The sequence below is a fragment of the Phalangium opilio genome, unplaced genomic scaffold, assembly GCF_054372755.1.
Source record: "Phalangium opilio isolate 3A_F unplaced genomic scaffold, DU_Popi_V2 ptg000003l_1, whole genome shotgun sequence".
NCBI classification, from domain to species: Eukaryota; Metazoa; Arthropoda; class Arachnida; order Opiliones; family Phalangiidae; genus Phalangium; species Phalangium opilio.
The window spans coordinates 13,852,830-13,868,884 of NW_028324145.1; the positions used below are offsets into that span (position 1 = coordinate 13,852,830).

Consider the following 16,055-nt stretch of genomic DNA (forward strand, 5'->3'; position numbering starts at 1 on the left):
CGTTATCTCCCTCGCCTCGCGCCAACGCACCCTCACCTGTTGCTCAACTCCAAAACAAAGCACCGAGCTCACGAAATCCTCAATCTCAATCTCAACCCATACTATAGGATCTTTCCTTCCTAAAGTCGACCAAGCTACCGAGTCAAAACACGGGTTCCCCCTATTATTCGCGTTACAATCTCGAGGTGAAAAACTCGAAGGGCGATACCATCTTAAGAATACGGAACTATCTTTTCCCTTTACCGGGGTTGGCATTATCGTAACATTACGCGTAGCTTTGACTTTGGTGAAATTTGAGTTGGATACGACGAAGCCAGGTACATCAAGATTCGAGAGGGAATTAATCGCCTTGGGGCCATCTAAAGAAAAGACACCGCCTTCGACTTACAATCGGGGAAAATATTAAACATCTTAAGTTGAATATTTACAAATAAAGTGGGCTATATTCCCTATGGATATAATTTACTACCAAGTTAAATCGACGGTGATTAAGCCTATAACTTGAAATAAAAAAAAACACGCGAACGTTATTAGAATCTTAGCGAGCACCTGCAGTCCCCGAGGCCATTTCTTTAAATACGATACTCTATCGGCGTAACGTTTACGAAATAACAGAGCCCAAGGTTGGACGCTGCCATTACCGTATCGACTGTCACAGAGCCAAAATAATTCTTCGAGGAAGTGTTGCAAAGAATTATTTTATTTATTTTTTCAAGATTTTATTTAATGCCGATTTAATCTTGTTAAATTATTAATGCCGCTCGCACGGTGGTGTTATTGGCCAACCATGTTTCAACATTCCTTTGAAAAGAAATTTTTCTCTCTTGTTACAAAATTGTTGAAAATTTTCGGTTGAATTAGTTTAAAACTGATGGACACCTTTTTGCAAACTCCATCTCTGAGATTACCATCTCTTAGATTTTAAAAAGAGATAGCGGCTAGGTTAATTAGACGCTAATTAGAAACTGCATCTAATTAACCTAGAAAATTTAGCTTGGAGAGGCAAATAAAGTGACATTTGAGTCACTACTTTACAGGAGGAAGAAAGACTAGCTCGCGCGGGTGGCAAAATTAAATCGAATGACTCGACTCGCACCTGCCCGGACAAGGAAAATAAGAACTAGGTATATCGCGTGGCCCCGAGGTGCCAGAAGCCATAGTCATACACCGCGCGTCACCCTAACTAAAGACCGTAATAATAGATTGGATTCTAATACGGGAGACAGGCTGACAATTGTATCATCTTAAGTTGTCGCCAATTATAACGGTGGTGCACGAGAAAGAAAGAGCGTTTAGGAGAAGGCGTACACAGCCTCCATCCATCCAAAAGAGATATGATACTACTCAAACAAAGATCAACTATTTAACATATCGGGACATATAGAGCCTAACATACCCGGAAGCTGAACCTAGAGTTGAGAAAGAAACTGCGTAATTGCATCGGTGTCCACCAGTAATGATAGTTTGTCGGCGTTCGCGATCCCGCTATGAGAAAGTGACCTTGTTATTAGTGCATGAGTCTACGTTAATTCGGATCTGGGTTCCGCGCAGCTGGTGCACGTGCAAGCTTTACTCGACCAAGGAATTGCAGCCCTCTCTACAAATTAGGCCCATCAGCTATTTCATTTCCTCCTTTCCAAACCATATCTTATAAGTATTTATCTAATTAGGGATCTACCTTATCAAGGGGGGTTAAAAAATGATTAGACCGTGTTATAAAATGTTAAACCAGCTCATTTTGGTTGAAAAAAATAATAATTAACCGAGAAAGACAATTAATTTATAAACTAAAAATTACTCCTTTCGTACCAGCTGAATTTTTTGTTATATTAGCCTTGGAGACAATAACCATTTTCTAAAAGGAGATCTTGTTAAAATAAATTGCCTCATTAACGGTTAATATATTTTTACAAAAGTCTAAACCACGTCATGTGACAGCAATTTTCCAATAATTGGAAAAATAAAATTTAGCTTTGAAGGATTTTCTTCTTATTTGGTAAACAAAATGAAGCGGTGTAAAATTTTATACTTCCTCATAGCTGGCCGCGAACACCTGTTATCCCCAGCGAAACTACTTAACAATGTCCTTCGAGAGATATAATCCAAATGATCGAAGCCGAGAGGGGAAACGGAAAACTATTTGCTAAGAATTTTCGCAATATTAGAAATACTTTAATCCAAAGTTATTACTTTGACTTTCATAAAAGTCCTTTCCTTAAAATCTACTTGACTTTTAATCTACTTCGTATTTAGCGATGATCAATTAGTCAATTTAAAAGCTGTCAAAGCTTATTTCGGAGTAAATTGGAAGAAAGTGTGCCGTACCCTCCCTCCCCGTAAAATTCCCAAACTAAATTACTAGAAAACGAAAAAATTCACGTTAAAACAAAAACGCAGCTGTTCGAGAGCTGTACATTCTTAAATACAAATAAATAATTTCTTGTCAAAAATATAAAAACTTGGACCGAGGGGACAACCACTTGAACTAATTACTACAAAATTCACTTTTCTTTAAGAGACATTAATTGTTTTGTCGACTTGTTTTCCCCTCGTTTCATACCTAGGGTGAGAAAAAAAAACAACAAGATGGTGGTATAGGTATAGCTCGACTCTTTCTTTGCTTAGTTGGGTTTCTTAAATAACTTCACGTATAGTGCGAGCAATCGAGGTTACAGCTGCGAAACATTTATCAAAAAGACGAGACTCGTTTCTCTCTCTCTTTCTCGAGAAGAGACTTTTGAGAGGCGTACATTGCTGCCAGGCGCAAAAACACAACAAAAACATACAGTTTTTGGAACAGAACAGATCAGCTTATGCGGAAAGATTTCTAATGGATACAAGGCGAGCTTCCGCGGCGCTATAGTTCTAAGTATTACCGCTACACTGCGGTTTCAAGAAGCCATGCAACCAGTATTAAGACATTTTTCGAGAGACACTTTGAAATAACGCTTTTCAAATTCAACAAGTTCCAAAAGGAAATAAACGAAAATATACTTAAGACAGACATCGACCAAAATAAACAACAGCCGCTGTGAATCAGGCGCGTGAATTTGAAATTATATTTTCCAACATAGAAAATATTTTTCTTAATAAATTTAGCAACATTACAATCTAGAACTACATCTATATTTTCTTTTCAAGGCCTAACATTTCAAATGTCGGGAAGCAGTTGGCAAATATAATATATTTTTCGTATTTCCACGGTTTCGATATTTCACGGGAACCAAAAAAACGAAAATATGTAAGTCAAGGTCTCTCTTAAGTACTTAAGATTCAAAACATTCAATAGGAAGTCGATATTCATAGAACTAGTCGTCTCCCCGATTTCCGATCCGGAAAACCCGACTCTGGGGAAGGGGGGGGGGGGTTCTGAATTCATCCTTGCGCAATGCAATTCAGACACAGTAAGTACTGTCAGCTTATTGCGAATGAAAGGGCGCTCTCTTTGGAATTCATTCTTTAGTCAGTGTCTAGTGGAAACTCCCTCCTCCCTAAGAAGAACGAACGCAATTAAAGACACGGAAAGAGAGATATGGTAAGTACATTTTGATGGGCGAACACAGCTCCATCGACTTCCTACGTAATAACCACCATTTCGCGCCAAAAAAACCCACAAACAAGAGGCGCAAGCCGCTACACTACACCTTTTGAGTTAGAAACCCGACACATCGGGGGCATGGCAACCAGACAGCCAGCCACGTTCTATCGGCGCAATATACCTTAACTTCGAAGGTTAAAAAGAATGTCTAACGAAATTTTGATCAGATAGGTATGTAGAGTCAAGAGCGCGAGCCGGATCCTCATCAGGAATTTCATTAATAGCTCGAAGCACTTGTCTTTGTTGGCGCGTAGGTGCCCGGCACTCCTCGACGACCCGCCAATGACCTATCTTGACCCGATACTGACGGGGTCAACTTGATCGACGCCCAAAACGAGCGAGGTCAACGGCGTCAAACTCGGTAAAAGGTAATATTAAACAAACTACGCGGGGAGATATTTGAAAATTGCAACCCCGTAATTATGAACTGTCAGAAAATTGGAAAATCCATTTTCTCCGCGCCCCCCCCCCTCTTCTTCCGTAGTCTCAAATCTTTCTTTATATTTTGGGTGTCGTACGTAAATATGGTTATCTATTCCCAACAGGTATAACCAACATACGATGCCATCCCTGTATTACTTATAATAACAGTATCAATTGTACAGAAGTGTCACGCTATAATTGGTACGCAGAAGGCAATAAAATGACTGTTTTCTTATCATATGGTCGTTCGGTTTTTTTCTCTCTCTCACTCTGTCTTAAAACTGAAGATAGGAGCAATAGGGCGGAATGGAATTTGTAATATTGAAAAAGAAAATGATTTTGCTTCGTTCCCATTCCACGCCATATATATATATATAGATTAAAAGGTCTCTCCGTGGGCAGGTGATTCTAGGAATGAAAATCTCTGGCTCCTTAGCGCGGGAACATCTGCGCTCTACTATATCGCGGTTGACGCGAGTAAAAGGCCAAGAGCGGCTAAGGCCGAGACCGAGTAGAGTAAGCGACCGTTCCGACCAGGCAACAGAATTACTCGGGCTATCGTCAACGCGATGTTGCTTGGGATGGAATATACCTTGTGAACGCAGCTGCCCCAACTTTCCCACACAAACCATCACCATCACCACCAGTGTGTTCGTCGTTCGCCTCCCGAGTCCCGAGCTAGTCGGGGTCGCTCGCCGAAAGACAGACTCGCTTTCGTCGACCCAACGTCTTCGCACCTGTTGCCGCAAACGCGCAATCTTTGCCCGGACCCGAACCAACGCGCCCGTTAATTCCACTTAGGGTTTTTTCTATCATATTACAAAAAATCTTAATACATTTATAAAAAAAAAACGGGGAACCAGATTAAAGCGACACACTGCTAGCCCAAATTGTAGTTCTTAAGAGCCCATGCAGGGATAGAAAGAGAGTCATGGATGAAGTGAGGTTATTTAAAGTGTAGGGCAGAGTCTAACTTGAATACTTGTAAATCCATTACAAAGTCTGGATTAATATAAACGTTGGGTATAATTTTTTCATTACAGGTCTGTGTATGGTATATATCTTGTTAAAATGTCACGTTTTTTAAACGAGTAATTCCCCCCACCCTGCGTGTTTAGGTCAGCATGCACGGTAGCAAATCCATTTAATTCAAGAGACAGGGGATAGTTAAAAGATACTCCTCGTGAGATATTTATCGATCTTCGATTACAATCGCCGTTTGGCTCAACTTAAACGGGCACGATAATGACACTCCCCCCAATTTATTCACGTAACAGCTAGCTACCGAAGGACTTATCAAGCTTGATTTTCAAACGAAAAACGATACGTTGATTAATGTATGTTGGATTAGTTGAACCCCAAAAGAGACAAGAGCGAGTGAGTGATCCACCCCTCGCAGTCAGGATCCATTCCAAAGAGGAGAAAGTTGAAAGACTAAATATTCAAATCTGGTATCCGCCCAGTCATTACATTACGTAATCTAAGCCTAGGTTTACAGCTATAGTTTAGCAACCTAAACATTCCTTAGCGTCGTTACGCGAGACCTTGCAATTCTAAATGGATGACGTGATATGACGTCACCATGTAAACAATGGTCACTCTAAACCACGCGATAATTCATATTCTTAATTGGCATGATGAACAATAGGAACCAAGGCCCGATTTAAAGAGGACAAAAAAATACTTACTTGTTAATTGCAGATGTTCCAAGTCTTTCTCTGGCGATTTGTCGTTGTCGAAGCGATCCAGTTGTCCCTAATCCGAGTTACAAGTTCACTAAAGTAACAATTGACCATGTCCGAAAATGTAGAACTTCAATTACATTAGCTTGAGACACGAGGCCCAACAACTTGACTCAGCGAAATCGAACTTCCAACTGAATAAATTAGACAAAAAATAGGTCAATAAAAAATTGAACAATAGGAACTAGGGCCCGATTTAAAGAAGACAAAAAAACCTACTTACTCGTTACTTGCAGACGTTCTAAGTCTTTCTCTGGCGATTTTTCGTTGACGAAGCGATCCAGTTGTCCCTAATCCAAGCTACAAGTCCACTATGACCATGTCCGAAAACGTGGAACTTCAATTAAATTAGCTCGAGACACGAAGCGAGAAAATTCACACGAGGCCCAACAACTTGACTGGGCGAAATCCAACTTCCAACTGAATAAATTAGACAAAAAATAGGCCAAATTTAATACGAACTCAAAATTTGCAACAAAAAAAAAGGTTAAGAAAATTTAGTTGGCATAAAATTTAAAACATTAAAAAATAAATTCAAGGATAAATTAACTTTTTAAATTATAAGAAATTTTAATTCGTATTTATGGTAATTCCCCGGTTCCCCGTTTATGAAATGGTGACTCATTTTATTTGCGCAAAAAGCTGTGTGTATAAACATAAATAGAAAGGTCAACTCGGGGTCAATTGGTCACGTTAAGTATGTTACGTACGCATTGGGGGTGAATACTGAGATTTGGGGTGTGGGAATGCATCTGCTTAGTGTGTGTTCAAGTTTCTCGATTGGGTAAACAGCGGCTGGGAACTACGTACGGGGGTGACCACCGAAGGAACAACCAACTTCAAAATATCCACGACTAATTTATTACACCAACGGTTAAAAACCCGCGATAACACGTAAATGAGACTCCATATGTCCATAGACATAGTAAATATATTATGGCACAGTTAGTCAACAATGCCGAGGCAACTGAATCAAAGCGGTAGGTTGTTGAGTTAGGTTTAGATAAATATTTCTTATATCTAGGAGGGGTCTGTCCGCAGCCACCTTCCCGTTGTGGCTAATCATCTGCCGTTAACGCTAAAAATATCAAAGTCCGTGGGAAAGGAACTTGAATTGACTCTGGAGCGCCGCCGATCAACGAGATGAGAGTCTAAGTCTCCCACGTGCAGCTTTAACGCCGTACAGCGGGGGTGTTGACAGCTGCCCACCCGTTCGCCATAGATTAGCTCTTCCAAAAACAATATACCCTCTCTAATAAACACAAACGACATTAATACTGATAAGGCCATCGTGTAAGGCGCCGAGATTACACCAACTGTCTCTGTTCGTTTCAATTATTATCGACACTCTGAAAAGACGTGTACTTCTCTCCTCTCCAACGATACCAAATACTTTAGGGATTGTATTTTTAATTAAGATAGAATTTCCCATAAAGATAACAATTAGGAAAAGAACAAGATACGTGATTGCTCTCGAGGTTTGTTAAAACTTTAGGCAAAGCGCAGCGTCCGTTAAACGTTACCCCCATGATCAGATAAAAGCCTTATGGATGAAAAAAAACGTTACAGCTAATAAAACACGTGGTGGTGGAGGAAAAAGGGAAGTGAGCCGAGCGAGCGAGAGAGAGAGCAAATTAAACAAATCTGGCGGCGGACAACATATGCTTCTTTTCATTTTGACAATGTTGGGTTCCCTCTATTAATCCATCGGGGATGGGGACACATTTTGCACCCATGTACCGCTATAGCCATCAAGGACCAGGCGACCATCCCGGAAAAGAGAGGGGAGGCCACCAATAACGGACATTTAACACGCGTCGCCACGGCAAACCAAGCGAGATTAAGCTCCCCAACTCAACCCTGGAGAGGTTTTGTCGCTACAGGCTGACTCGTAACCTTGCAAGGGACCTAGTTTCCATTGGAAAATTGTCCCCTTCCGAACCGCTCTAAGAGCAGCGGGGAAAACACTCCTGGTTCACCGTTGTATGTTTCATCCATGGTGAAATCGCGGTATCCCACGCGTAAGAGCAGTAAAAACGGACCCTTTCACAAGGAGCGTATGGAAATTAGTATTACCCTGTCACTAAGCTTACTCCGTTTAATCAGAAACTCCCTGTAAAAGGTAAATATTTGGATACTCCTAGCTTTGACAAAAACGGACACCTTGACTATAGGAGGAATAAAGACTAAACGCCTGGTGCATGGAAAAAGAAATTACCTTGAAATACTATATAATTACGCGGCTTGTATTAAAAGAGCGCGTGCGCTATTGAAATACGCGGACGGTTACGAGGGGTCACACGGTCGACGTCATCAAGCAAAAAATGGGAAACGTGGTCCCGGCACGCGCCAATCCCCGAATAATGGTCTCCCAGCTCACCCCTATAGGTTAGACCTCGCGTGCAAATGCATGTGGCAGTAAGAGTGTGGGAGCAGACGACTGCAGGGTCAAAAATCGGCTAAGGATTGATTAAAGTATATAACAGGACTGCAGCGATTGTCCTCTTTGGTTGTTCCATCGAGGACACGCGACCAACCCGGTACTGTGCGGGAGAGAATACAACAGCGCGGACTCAATCAAAGGATCATAGTTTACGCCGAATGATGGAATAAAGATTAGAAAGATTTGGTCCCGTGGGAATAAAGTGTGGAAATAAATGGGACCAGAACCATATTGACTCAAATTTATAACATTTTTAGCACCGGGCTGCGCATGCTTGGGTTTACGCAGTTTTGGAACCCTTATAGGTCGGCTCTTTGTTTGGCTAGAAAAATAAAGATAGAAAAATTAAAAGAAAATTATTTAATTACTAGGATCTTGTAAAATTAAAGTTTGCGCAGGCGGTACTGTCTTCTGACGTCACATTATTGCCCTTAATAATAGACGGTGGTGTTTGGTTACCAGATAGACGCAGCGTTGAGCCGCGGGCCAATACCGACCGCGCTGCATGCATCTCAAATTATTAGACAATTCCCACAAAATTAAAAATAGATTAAAAAATCGTGACTTAAAAACGATAAAAAAACAGAAATTGCAAAAATATTATTGCGAATTGCATGGCCTCCGTTAAATGTCTATATTATTGAAGCACGACTCATTCCCGATGTAACCTCTCATTATATAACTATTCCGAGAGTTCATATTGAAAGAGTTTGAAATTATTAAATGATAGTATGTCAAATTGATGACAAACATATACAGTACACTCTAGATTATCAACTCCTGAAAAGAGTATAGGAGTATACCCGTTTATTTATACCCATTAACATTTTCTCTAATTATTACGAATAATAATAATATAGTAGGTATTATTTGTAATAAAAATGGACGATTGAAATATACTCTGCTATTAAAATTGACTTAAATAAAAAGATTTCGTTTTGCGGATTACCATCATTACGCATATACTCAATTTGCGGTTTCAAAGTAAAAATCCCTTGAAATTTAGTTCCTTGGCAAGCCCCCGAGTTATTATTATATTTTTGCCATGCAGAGTTTGATACAGCAGACGATATGATGGGTCAAGGCGCGATGCATTATGGGATTACCTTAAAAATCAATTCTTTACAATTACTTCAAGTGAAGTCTGGCTATACACAAAGTTGGGTCAAGGATTCGATATATTTGGTATTCCTCATGTATACAATTGATTCCGACATATCCACGTGCCCTCAATTTGGTAAATGGTTTTCAAATGACATTAACCCAACCCTTGCTCGAAACGAAGTCACGGTTAAAAATGGTATCCAAAGAAAAAAAACCCCTGCGAACTCCGAAGAATGCATTGCCGAAGTTCAATCGTCCAAGACGTCGTGTCGCTATCAAATTTCTATCATTGCTGATGCAGAGTCTGTCTCCCAAAAGGGGGGCTAAGGGAATGGGGCTAGACGTGGATGTACCCCCCTCCCCCCAATCGGAGAAGGGCACCCCAGCCTTTAATAAAGAGGTCATAATAGAGTTAGAAAGATCGGGAGGGTGTTACAAACGGAACAGAGCCAAGAAAGAAGACCAAGGAAATAAAAAAAGGAAGTGCATGATGGAGGTCCATATAAGCCTCGAATCAAATTCCTAACGTCGAATCGTTCCGTTTGTGTCGCAGTTTGTATACACGCATACATAGAAAACAAGATTTTCGATACCTTGTTAAGATACAGTTTCTCAATAAAGGTATAAACTCGAAAGAAGAGAGATAGCATGGCCAGCTTCAATCCAATCAAATTAATGAAGGATATGATATCATTCGCTTCGAAATTAAAGCATCTTCCGCCTTAAGAACTGCATGCAACCAAACAATGTACAATTACTACAACATCTTATACTCTAACATATATCCCAACATCTCTTTAGTGGATGAACCAACCAACAGAAAGTGTACACGTATAAAAAGAAGTTATCCCTGTTATCCTCTCTCCCGATGGCGGCAGAAGGATGCGGAAGACGCGAACTACTTTCCCCTGCCCAGTACCCACCGTGGATTCAGTCGTAAAAAGATGGTGTAGAATATGAAAAGGGATTACTTAAAGATAGCCGCCACCACCACCACTATAAACGACGAAATCGATAATATAAATAACTATAACCCCGAAAGAGAGAGAGAGAGAGAGAGCGCGAAGGACACCCTCAGCTGGGCCCGGGCACCGAGGAGCGCGCATTACAATGTCACGCAGCTGCTCTTTATAGCCGGGGCAAAGCCGCCGCGTCCCAAGGATCAGAAGGTAAGAACACCTCAAACAAACGGACGCCATGGCGCAGACTTTTTCCCACGCTTTTTTTTACACAAACTAAACAGATCCCGCTCGCCGCAGCCTCCCCATCTTTTAAAGGGACTGTTTTTTTCCATCGACTCCCTCCTTAATACGTAACACAAGGAGGTTTTAGAGAATGATTACATTCCTGGTCCGCTATAGCGTGGATCGCGGTGACAGATGCGGCTAAACGTCGTCCTCCGCTTTTGGCTTCTTCTCCTCAGTCCTTTTCCTGAACTGAACCGAGACCAGGTGCATCCACGGAACGCTCCGGATCACCCTTGATCATTCTAAAGACACGCGGCATTTTTTGGGCCCTTTTTTTCCAACATCTTTAACAGACTCTCTCACGCTTTTAATTTCTTCCCTTAATATCAAACGCCTTATCCCAGTTATAACATCGTCTGTCAATGGATAATCAACCTTAGGCGACGTAGCCAATGGTGTCTACATACGCGACGCCTTGTCTGGCGCGAATGAGATGGAATGAGAGATGACATATTGTCATTAAAAAGCGCGTGCTAATAGCCATTCCAAACATCTTTCAATTTAACATATATATTCTGAACGAGGTTTTTTTTTATACATTTTAAATTGTGGGAAAATTTCCGAATGACAAAGATAGCCCCGAGCAATGACAATTAAATACTTGGCCGAGTCTCTTCTATTTTTAATTGCTTTAATTACGCCGTCGGGGTTCTTTCTTTTTTCTTTTCTGTTCTTTATGACGATGACAAATTAAAAGTTAGTTATAAAATCGAGGAGGTTAAAATTCCCTTTATTATAATTACGGACTGGCTATAGTTCAAAGGCAATTGACGTAATAGTGAAAGTTACGGCGGATGAATAGACAATGTTAAACCCGATAGGAGTGTTTGTCAAGCGCGATTGACTCGAAGACGCTACATTTTATGGCAGTTTCGAAAGAATTACATTGCATAGAAACGACCAAATTATAGAAGATTTTACGACCCCTAATAATAGAATAGAAATTTTTCGTCATCGGCAATCGTGTCGAACATAAGTCGCTTTTTGACACGTAACAACGAGATTAGCTGTCCGTCGTCGCGTCCCATAACTCGTAATTAAGGATATCTAGTAGCTCCAATTATTTACTCGTTATATAGCTACGAAATTCGAGGTATCTCCTCTCATTTTTATTTCCCAAAAATTTGGAATGCAAAATTAAGCCGCGTATTTCTGCCGTATTAATTTAAGGTGCCAAAGAGAGGGTGAAAGGCCAAACCAGTTATTTTCAACGAGAAAAATATATTAATTAAAAAAAAGCAGATGTTAATTACCATTTGACGATTGACGATACTCGGGTCTTAATGGATTTACGTTATGACATGTGTCAAGAATTTGTTAAACATTATTGCAATTTATTTGAAATTATAGACATCTGCGGCTGTGATATTGTAACACCGTGAGACGATACGGTTCATTATACGCCTGCAAGAACAGAAGCTCAAATATTTTCCATAATAGACTAGTTCAGTTCAATTACTTTCCAAGCACGAATCGTGAAGAAATAAAACCATTATTAGCTCGCGTTAATCACTGTGCTGAATTAATTATCGCGACTTTGCAAATAAAGAAACAAAAGAATGAAAACACGAAAGACAGCTGCGGTATTTTAACTTTAAAAAAAAATTAAAAACTATCTCTCGGAAATTAAATCAGTATTAAGTATTGGTTATCCGTATGAATAATAATGATCCCTGCGACTTAATTATATTCATAAATTTCTTGTAAAATAACAAAGTTTATATATTTATCTATTGCTAGTTATATAGTCGCAGCTGCATTCGGCTTTTGGCATCGCAGTTGCTAATCACATAATAGTAATAAAACAAGAAGAAAGGATTACACGCATGCAAGCACGCGGAGGATATTTTTAGTTATTAATGAAGTACGTTAAGACCTTGGCAGGATCACATCATTAGGTACGCTCTTTATTTTGCAGTATATATGTCCCTAGAATTATTTTTAATTGGCCAAAAAGATGAAGAAGAAACTTTAGATCATAAGTTGATTAATTAAACAAGATTTAACTCCTTAAGGCCGACGCTCCAAAAAGAAGCTAATGTCTTAGATGGACATCCAAAGCTAAGAAATGAATAAGACATACGCGTTTGACCTAAAGGAATGGATTAAATTATCCGTAATGAAGACGCCACGCGGATATTACGTAAGCGAAGAGTGGAATACAATTCGTTCCGGTGTGTCTTTTAATTTGCATCGACTCTTGCCCCTTTAATGTATGCAAAGCTAGGACTGACTGCGCGGGAGCTGCATGCTATAAAAAAATCCACCATGGTAATATTACACTATAGCCATAAACAAAAAAAAGTAGGTAGGTATAGGTGTATATTATCATGATTGTCGGCAAGATGAAAGTAAAATCATCTACGCTAAATTACAGCTTCCAAGCAAGCTAAAGCGAATCAGGCAAGAAATAAAAGGTATGCACGTCCATTTGAAAGTCGAAACCAAAAGGGGATCAAGGCGAGTTAAGAATTCATCTACGAAATACCAACGAAGTAGCCGTTCGCCTATTGACGATTACGCTTTATCGATTTTCACCATTGCAAAACTGAACATTATCACCGGTTGAAAGGGAAAGTGTGTCGTTTCGCGTTCTTTTCACGCTGATTAAAAATGTTCTCGGAATATGGAAATGATCGTGAAACATGTGGAATTAATGTTGAAAAGAAAGTTATAACACTACGGAGGCGTAAAGCAGGTGGTCACCGGACGACAGAGACCGACCAGGTACAGAAACTCATCTAGCAATAGTTTCTTATTGGTAATGTCGCGTCATAATATTAATAAAAGAGACCCACAACGACGCTAAGATCCTACCCACAATTCCTGACCTTCCTATATAAGAAAAAAATTGGCATCATGACCAAAATGAGATTAATGTCAATAGAGTCAGAGGTACCTTATTATTATGGCTCTATTCAACCCAAGACGTTTTTAGGTTTGCCTTTAGCTAACCCACTTCGAAGGTATCCAAGGAAGACTTTGAAGGAAGGAAGGGAATTGCAATTATAGGGAGGGAGGGAGGGGGAGGGCGCCGATATTGGAGCGATAATCGAGCTGCGTGGATTTACTTGTTGCTTGGTCATATGATGGGCGGACTTTATAATTCTTTGGCGTTTCCCAGCCAAGTGCCAGCTGTCACTTTCAAGAAAATACCACGAGTGCACCTGCCGCCCAATACGGTAATGCTACCCCCCCCCCAACCATACCATCTAATCTCGATGATTCTTAACCACCACCACCACCCAATAGACACGTATTGTATACGATCATGGGCGAGAAAGGAATCAAATTTATAAAACAACATTCGTGAAGTTGACATATTCAAGCCCAAAAGGCGAACGCTTCAACCGAACCGAAAAAAATGTGACCGGAATACTTAATTAGACGTTAGTTAATTAAACTAAGACTCGGCAAGAATTACTTTTTACTATCTTTGACTACGCCAATCAATGCACTTAAGATAAAAATAGAAATTTAATTGACTTTTCTGTATGATTATGTTACGTTCATTTTATATTAAATTTCTCATTTAATTTACGAGCTACTTTCTTAATCCCCGAAAGGAGATATTAGTATATACGGAATCCCTCCGCCATAGTTTTCTATTCGCTGACGAGAGATGATGTATACATATTTCAACGCTGCAGGTTTTTTCCCAGCGAATTCCGAGGTCTTTTACGTGATAAGATTTAAGCGGAGGCCATAGCCATTGTTGGAGATAGTACAATAGCAACCGGGACATATACAACAACCTTTGGTGGTAAAATATATTAATCTGGCAAGACTAGCGGGGGTGGGCGTCTACAACATTCTTTTAGTGATATGGTCACCGCCTTTAACTCACTCTAATACCAAAAAGAATAAAAAAGAACTCTTTCTTTACAAAATCCTGCTTTCGGGGACAAGACAATCAAGCAAGCCTCACCATATAGTCATAAATATGAAAAACAAGATGCCCCCTTTGGAAAAGAAACGCTAATATACGTATTCGAAGTTTAGATTGAATTTACGGACATCGGAAGCCATTTTATAAGTCGGAATAATTCCGAGTCATATTCTCGAATAGAAAACACCCTTTAATCGTCATTAACCTCTGTCTCTTCACGTGAAGCTCGTGCCATTGCGAAGAATGAGACAATCTTTAAAAGGGAAACTGAAAGTCCATGAAAAATCGTGGCACGCAAAACAAACACTAAACGTCGCAGTTTCGTCGAAACAGGCTGACGTTTAAGTATACCATTAATTTTGTAAATTGTATAATATTGTACCGAAAGGGGTGTATAGAAAGAAAAGGTCCGGTTTTACCCAAAACAAAAAAATGAACGAATGGGAGGGCTTCTATAAAAACCAAGATGATTTCTTATAAATGAAATAAAAAAGAGAGAGATAAATTTTGAACAAAATGGTTTTCAAAATAATATAGTTTTTAAGAGAAACGCCCGTCAGTCCTTTCAAAATAACTAACTCTTATTAACCGGACAAGTAAGTACTCCTAGAATACCGCCCAATTACGGGGTAGAGTGAAGCTGAGGCAACATTACATTACCCTGATATCTTTCCTTCTTTCTTACAATCATCAAGCGTGTCACCCTCCCTTTAATATTCAATATTCTATAAGCATTTTGGACCATATAGATAATAATATGATTACATTCATAATAATAATAAAAGGATCATGCATTTAATAGAGAAGCATTATAAAAATTGAGATTATACTTAAGTAGTTTATAATTGATATTTAAGAAAATGTATGACTTTTGAATTTTAATTTTTAAATTCCAGGCGAGACGAATAGAGCTAGAATCGCACCGCCATTTAAAAATGCCTGGTCAAATAGGCATCCCATGTATTCCGTTTTGCCCAATGGACGAATTTGAGGATTGGCCGGCCCGGGATAGGAAAAAATTCTTGGAAAATTGAATCAGGTTGTTTTTAATTTGATGGCGAGGCGAGGCGAGGCGCGCTTGCAATTTGCGATGTCGGACGCGAGCTTGCAAACAATTTTCTTTAAGCGATTATCGAAATAAATTGGGGTTCAGCCTCTTTCTATTAAATTTGTTCGTCGTTTATCTTAATAATATACTTATTTTCGGGCCCAGAAATAAACACCCCGCATGACTATACGAGCGAAAAATACTAATTATTTTAAGCGCACGAACGCGCTAGACTCTGTTTTTAATGTATTTTAAATTTAAATTGGAATTTTATAATTGAGTAAAATTATTTTTAGATCCATTTCGCGCTTAAACGTAGTCCTATACTCAAGAGCAGTTCGCAAACTAATCATTCTAGTCCGCGAGCCTAAAATAAGGATCAGTCATTTCAACACGCGTGTCCAAATTAGATAATTACAAAAATAATTGGATGATTTCCATCAGTTAATTCCTTCCCCACGCTATAATAAGTTTATTTCATCCCAAGATGCCTCGCGGCGGGTGCTGCTTATTGAAGCGGAGAGGCTAGCAACACAAATACGATAAAATTATTATTTTGGG

The 16,055-nt window shown here is 39.6% G+C and overlaps 1 protein-coding gene and 2 long non-coding RNA genes across 11 annotated transcripts in view; 2 read left to right on the plus strand and 1 right to left on the minus strand.

The window, feature by feature from the left end:
* The first annotated feature begins 3,372 nt into the window (after window positions 1-3,372).
* On the plus strand, window positions 3,373-5,058 carry LOC149718004 (uncharacterized). Its single transcript, XR_016365602.1, has 3 exons — window positions 3,373-3,769; window positions 3,853-3,966; window positions 4,144-5,058. It is a non-coding gene; the product is annotated as an uncharacterized LOC149718004 (long non-coding RNA).
* A 616-nt stretch (window positions 5,059-5,674) lies between these two features.
* LOC149718005 (uncharacterized) overlaps window positions 5,675-16,055 on the minus strand; it is a 32,783-nt gene continuing 22,402 nt past the window's right edge. Inside the window, exons 2-3 of the long non-coding RNA XR_016368318.1 lie at window positions 5,987-6,183; window positions 5,675-5,897 (exon numbers count right to left, since the gene is read on the minus strand). This is a non-coding gene — a long non-coding RNA (uncharacterized LOC149718005). The remainder of the gene's footprint in view (window positions 5,898-5,986; window positions 6,184-16,055) is intronic.
* LOC149718006 (uncharacterized) lies at window positions 7,963-15,537 on the plus strand. 9 transcript variants are annotated; one of them, XR_016368313.1, is made up of 5 exons: window positions 7,963-10,479; window positions 10,554-12,455; window positions 12,573-12,700; window positions 12,785-12,865; window positions 12,935-14,100. XR_016368313.1 is itself a non-coding variant. In XM_089841820.1 (5 exons), exons 3-5 carry the CDS (start codon window positions 12,626-12,628, stop codon window positions 13,124-13,126), a joined length of 348 nt encoding a protein of 115 aa, XP_089697946.1. In that variant the 5' UTR covers window positions 7,975-10,479; window positions 10,554-12,455; window positions 12,573-12,625; the 3' UTR covers window positions 13,127-14,100. The 9 variants fall into 9 exon arrangements, 1 of the variants encoding a protein (XP_089697946.1); XR_016368311.1 differs by having other exon boundaries at window positions 10,554-11,650; window positions 11,728-12,455; window positions 12,573-12,865; XR_016368310.1 differs by having other exon boundaries at window positions 7,964-10,479; window positions 12,781-12,865.

What these genes read in the sequence shown, in the direction of transcription:
- LOC149718006 (XM_089841820.1), top strand. Translation starts at nt 12,626, where the DNA reads ATGAATAAGACATACGCGTTTGACCTAAAGGAATGGATTAAATTATCC. An exon ending in AGACGCCACGCGGATATTAC is followed by an intron (nt 12,701 to 12,780) that starts GTAAGCGAAGAG and finishes ATGTATGCAAAG; the next exon opens with CTAGGACTGACTGCGCGGGA. An exon ending in ATAGCCATAAACAAAAAAAA is followed by an intron (nt 12,862 to 12,934) that starts GTAGGTAGGTAT and finishes GCTAAATTACAG; the next exon opens with CTTCCAAGCAAGCTAAAGCG.